Raw genomic sequence first — 6,026 nt, forward strand, 5'->3', positions numbered from 1 at the left:
TAGACAAGTTTTCAAGATCTATTTTCCCTTCATTCTAGGCTGGGGTGTCATAGAAAGTTTACCAATTTACTAGAGTGGACACTGGAGTACACTAGACCAGTCGGTACTCTTCACTGTCTTTGCCATGAAACTTTATAACATGGCTCTCCAGGTGTTGAATCTGGTGCCCTCTCACCCTGTGCTCAGGGAACACATGGCAGCAATCAGCATGTGAGGTGCAGAGGGAGGGCAAGCTCCCCTTGTGATATTTGAGATATCAGCTGACTCAAGTCTCTCTGCCTTCTCTCTTTATTCTCACGCTACCTCTCCCAACCATTGTCTTGACTTCCCTGGCCAGGATGCCTGCCATATTAGATGGAGAGGAGGCAATTTCTAAATGGCTTGACTTTGGTGAAGTCTCAACTCAGGAAGCTCTGAAATTAATCCACCCGACAGAGAACATCACCTTCCATGCAGTCTCTTCTGTGGTGAACAACTCACGAAACAACACTCCTGAGTGTCTGGCTCCTGTCGACTTGGTGGTCAAAAAGGTAGGGGCCTGTGACTGGTACAGTCCTTTTTGAGCTTTCTGTCTTCTGTCAGTGTTCCCTTTCTTTTAGGATGTGGCCTTTTATGATCAGCCCTTTAATTTGGACCATCAAAAGCTCTCATACTCCTTGTACACAGCAAGGTAGTGTAGAGCAGCAATTCTCAAACCTGGCTGTGACTCAGAGTCCCCAGGAGAAGAACTCTTTCAAAATGTAAATGCTAGACCCTATCCAGACATCCTGAATCAACATTTAGAGCTAGGCTTGTGCCTTTGTATAATTAAGAAGCTTCAGGCTGGGCGCGGTGGCTCACACCTGTAATCCCAGCACCTTGGGAGGCCGAGGCAAGTGGATCACGAGGTCAAGAGATCGAGACCATCCTGGCCAATATGGTGAAACCCCGTCTCTACTAAAAATACAAAAATTAGCTGGGTGTGGTGGCCCGTGCCTGTAATCCCAGCTACTTGGGCGGCTGAGGCAGGAGAATCACTTGAACCCAGGAGGTGGAGGTTGCAGTGAGCCGAGATCAGGTCACTGCACTCCAGCTTGGTGACAGGGCGAGACTGCGTTTCAAAAAAAAAAAAAAGAAGCTTCAGCTGGGTGCAGTGGCTCATGCCTGTAATCCCAGCAATTAGAAGGCAGAGGTGGGAGGGTAGCTTTACCTGGGGAGTTCCAGACCTGCCTGGGCAATATAGTGAGACCCTATTCTCCACAAAAAGGAAAAAAAAAAAAAAAGAAGCTTCTTTGATGAGTCTGATAAACCATGTTTGAGGACTCCTAATTTAGACAGTGATGGTGAGAAAGACAAAGGAGCCCTTGACCATATTGTTTCTCCGTCCCCAACCGTGATTTTTGGTGTCTCTTTTCTGTATCTTTGCTTTCCGAACTGCAAGTTGCAGGAGCTCCAGTCCTTAGTCTCCTTCAGGAGGATTTGAGAGCATTCCTACCGTGAACCTTAACTTCTTAGAATCAGCAAGGATCCAGAGGGTGTATTTTAGGAAGGGAAGGCGAACAAGCAGAAGGCCTGCAGTGGGGAGAGAAGTTCCAGAGCAAAAAGCTGGCCCCCACTGACATTTGGGGGTAAGGATTTAGGAGTAGTGATTGTTTTTAGGTGGCATGGAGGGACTTAAAATAGGACATACTTGGAATGTTCCAAGAATAGACATTTTAGAATGCCGTGTTAAGGACGATTGTAAGAACAGCTGTCCCCCTCTCTATTTTTCTTAAAGTTTTTTCCATACCCACAGTCAGTGTCATCTTTTTTTTTTCTTTTGTCTTGATTCTGGTAAATTCCTGCAACCGTGGCACTTTTTAAAAATTAGATAACACTAAAACTAATTCTATATACAGGTTGAATATCCCTATCCAAAATGCTTGGGAACAGAAGTGTTTTAGATTTTGAATTTTTTCAAATTTTGGAATATTTGCATTATATACTTCTTTTTTTTTTTTTTTTTTTTTTTTTGAGACAGAGTCTCGCTCTGTCGCCCGGGCTGGAGTGCAGTGGCGCAATCTCGGCTCACTGCAAGCTCCGCCTCCCGGGTTCACACCATTCTCCTGCCTCAGCCTCCGAGTAGCTGGGACTACAGGCGCCCGCCACCGCGCCCGGCTAATTTTTTGTATTTTTTAGTAGAGACGGGGTTTCACCATGGTCTCGATCTCCTGACCTCGTGATCCTCCCGCCTCGGCCTCCCAAAGTGCTGGGATTACAAGTGTGAGCCACCGCGCCCGGCTGCATTATATACTTCTTAGCCGAATATCCTAAATCTGAAATGTACCAACAAGCATTTCCTTTCAAAGTCATGTAAGCACTCAAAAAGTTTAGGATGTTGGAGTATTTTGGATCTTGGATTTTCAGGGTTAGGATGCTCAACCTGTATTCATTTTGAACTAGACCTGCCCATTTCTTCCATGGTCTTTTCTTTTTCTTTTTCTTTTTTAGAGACAGGGTCATGCTCTGTTGCCCAGGTTAGACTGCAGTGGCATGATCATAGTTCACTGCAGCCTCGAACTCCTGGGCTCAAATGATCCTTCCACCTCAGCCTCCCAGGTAGCTGGGACTACAAGCATACACCACCATGCCTGCCTCATTTTTTTTATTTTTTATAGAGATGGGGGTCTTCCTATGTTTCCTAGGCTGGTCTCAAACTCCTGGGCTCAAGCGATCTTCCCACCTCGGCCTCCCAAAGTGCTGGGATTACAGGCATGCACCACTGTACCTAACCCTGCCATGGTGTTTACTCCAAAAGATGTCACATTCTGGAGAGGTGGCATTGTGCTAATTCAGAACCTTTCAGTTCAGGGTTGGGGTGTGATGTAAAGGAAGCAGAAGGGAGTAGTGACAGTCAAGAAGAGGTTGTACAGATTGTCTGCACAAAGAGGAAACAATTTAGCCTTATCACAGTAGCTGTTAGAAATTCTTCTATATCTCTCCAGTCTCGTTTTCCAACACTCCCCCCGGGTCATGCTGAATTACATTCTTTTCCCTGAGAATGCTTCATTCTCTGCACATTTGGAATGCCTTTCAGCTCTCTTCTCTGGCTGGTCCCACACAATCCTCTGTGAAACCTTCTCTAAGAGCTACTTTCCTGCCCCTTAGAGCACACTCCTCTCTTTCCACTCTTGACTGGTGGGCCCCAGCTGGCCCTTAGTAACATTTTCCAAGCCTGGGTAAGTACCTAATTCCTCCTCCCCTGTTTGTTCCCTTGGACTTGGCCTTTTCCCAAAAGCTTGAGCTGTGTGGTTTGAGCTTTTTCCTCTTTCTCGTAGGAGCTCAAGGCAAGTGGCAGTAGCCAGAGGATGTTGCAGTGGCTGGCCACAAACTCACCCAAAAAGGAAGACTCAAAAACACCTCAAAAGGAAGAGTCAGATGTTCCCCAGTGGTCCAGTCAGTTCCTGCAGAAGAGTCCACTCCCCACCAAGAGAGGCACTGCAGGACTCCTAGAGCAATGGCTGAAGCGGGAGAAGGAGGAGGAACCTGTGGCCAAGCGTCCTTACAGCCAGTGACACAGGACTTTCAGAGACCAAGGCCAGGGTCTGCTGCACTGCTGTTCTGATAATAGGTTCTTACACTGTATGTATGTGTGTTTGCTTTGGGAGGAGGTGGCACTGTGTTAGTTGACAGTTGTGGGCTCATGGGGAAGTAGTCTTTTTCGCCATGAGTAGGAGCCCCTAGTGGGGCTGGTGGACAGCTTTGGAAGAGGTGTCCTGCTGCTGTCACCAGCCATGTGGGCCCCATAGGGGCACTGTGTCTGCTGCCCTTTCCTGGCAGGGCTGGTGGAGTCTTCCCTCAAAGCATGCCTTACCCAGCTGGGAAGTCTGCCCTGATCTGGTACTCCTCGTAGTAAGCTGTTTTCTGCTCAGCCACTGGGCTCTTTCAGTTTTTTAGAATAAGTTCTTAAAATTTATTTTTTTCCTTTATAAATTATATTTGGTAAACTTCTGCCTACATTTTGGAAAATGATGCTGGTGGGGAAAGTTCTAGATCTTACTTGGTTTCTTCTAGAATCAGTCCTCAGGAATGGATTTTCTCACAAATGGGACATGGGGGCTTTCTGAGGAAATAACTACAAGTCTTGGTGGTGGGCTCCTTATTGTTTCTTTTTCTTTCATTCTTAATACTTGGAAGTTGTCTGAATCGTTTAGCTTCAAACCAGCCTGAGTTTTGAGTGCTTGCCATAGCAGAACCCGTCCTTCCCACAGGTGGGAAGGAAAGGACCAGTTTCTCGCAGTGTGGGGCCACTCCTCTTTCTAACATCCAGAAGGGAGGCATTCACACAAGCTGTCCCAAGCAGCTGGAAGAAAACAGCTTCCGAAATGACCAGGAGGACTCGGCAGCGCCGAGCTCAGAACGCTCCTGGCGCAGCACCGTTGGCCGATTGCTGCTGGTGGGGGGCGGGGGTGCAGGCCCCAGTCTCTATGCAAATCAGGGATCAGAAGATCGGAATTTCCACCAATCAGCGGGAAGCCTCGGCCCTATAACTGCTAATGGGAGACAGCAGTGCCAAGCCACAGGCTTTTCCCCTGGTTTCGGGAGGGGTGGGGAACCAGGTGGGGCTCCCGCCCCGACCCTTTCCCGAGGCCCGCCCTCTCCGCCTTTTCTCTAAATTCCTCTTTTGAGTGCCCTCCCTTCCGGTTGAGAGGCGGCGGGGGCGGGGGTTGGCCCGTAGTTATACACTCAGTCACCCTGCACTGTGAAGGCGGGGGCCTCCCTTGTGGACTGATTTGCGTGGGATTTGGTTGTTTTATTAAGAGATTTAAAAAATTCAGATGACTTACTAGTATGACTTTTGTCATATTTGCTTCCAGGTTAATAAATGACAAAAATGAAATTCCCTTTGTTTTTCATTATCATCTCCCCACTGTTTCTCGTGGTTGCAAATTAGTTTGGTGAGGTCTTTTCATTTTAACATGAAAGAATATAATGCCTGCAGGGGCTTGTTTCCTTTTCATTCAGGTTTTTATACTTTCATATAAATATGATGTTAGAAGCACATCCTGGCCGGGCGAGGTGGCTCACTCCTGTAATCCTAGCACTTTGGGAGGCCAAGGCAGGTGGATCACCTGAAGCCAGGAGTTCAAGACCAGCCTGGCCAACATGGTGAAACCCTGTCTCTACTAAAATACAAAAATTAGCCTGTAATCCCAGCTACTTGGGAGACTGAGATAAGAGAATCGCTTGAACCCGGGAGACGGTGGTTGTAGTGAGCCAAGATCACGCCACTGCACTCCAGCCTGGGCAGCTGAGTGAGACTCTGTCTCAGGAAAAAAAAACAAAAACAAAAACAAATCCTTATGTCTGAGAGCATACAGTATCATTTTATGAGTTTCAGGTTTACATAAATGGTATCATCTTGGGCATTTTGCAACTTCTTTTTCTCTAAGTCATCAGCTTTACTAGGTATTGCCAAATTGCTCTCCAAATTTTCACATATTTCAGGGGCATAAGAATCTTCATTTTCCCACCTTGCCAACATTTAATCTTGCTTACTAGAGCAATGGAGCATCTTCCTGTGTCTTGTTCTTAGTCAAATCTGGACCAAACAGGGTAGCTCCCACCTGCCTGTCTGGGTGTGGCCAGCTGGAGCCAGGCCCTCTACCATTCTCTGGAGCAGGTGGGGGCAGGCCTAGGATGTGGCCATCTGGCCCCTCTGCCTGGCTCCCAGATAGCAGTCCTTCCCACCTCCCTCCCTTTCACCCTGTAGCAGTGACCAGGCTTGGCTCTAAGTCTTAAGGGTATGCTTCCCTGCACTGTAGCCTTAGAGGAGGCAGAGGGTCCCTGGGATTTCTGGTCCTAATGGATACAGGTGCCTGCCCCTCAGTCCTGTCTGCAGTCCATCTTGATCCATTTTCTCATGCAAGGCTTGTATGCCTAAAGCCGAACCCTGCTTTGTATAGAGGTGGAAGCAGACCCAGGCAAGCGCATATGGCTTGATATAGGTGAGTTAAGGACAAGTCCATGGGACTCCTGGCTTGGGAGGAGTGTATCAGCTTGGGGAA

At 47.7% G+C, this 6,026-nt stretch overlaps 1 protein-coding gene across 17 annotated transcripts in view; it reads left to right on the forward strand.

Annotated features, from left to right (window-relative positions):
* HMCES (5-hydroxymethylcytosine binding, ES cell specific) overlaps positions 1-4,858 on the forward strand; it is a 28,474-nt gene extending 23,616 nt beyond the window's left edge. For all 17 annotated transcript variants that reach the window (XM_063630230.1, XM_055259163.2, XM_063630232.1 and 14 more), the window contains 2 exons: positions 338-530; positions 3,297-4,858. In XM_063630230.1, coding sequence (XP_063486300.1) covers positions 338-530; positions 3,297-3,533 — 430 coding nt within the window. In that variant the 3' untranslated portion in view covers positions 3,534-4,858. The remainder of the gene's footprint in view (positions 1-337; positions 531-3,296) is intronic.
* Positions 4,859-6,026: the final 1,168 nt, after the last annotated feature.

Source organism: Symphalangus syndactylus, chromosome 21 (genome assembly GCF_028878055.3).
Source record: "Symphalangus syndactylus isolate Jambi chromosome 21, NHGRI_mSymSyn1-v2.1_pri, whole genome shotgun sequence".
In the NCBI taxonomy this organism is placed as follows: domain Eukaryota; kingdom Metazoa; phylum Chordata; class Mammalia; order Primates; family Hylobatidae; genus Symphalangus; species Symphalangus syndactylus.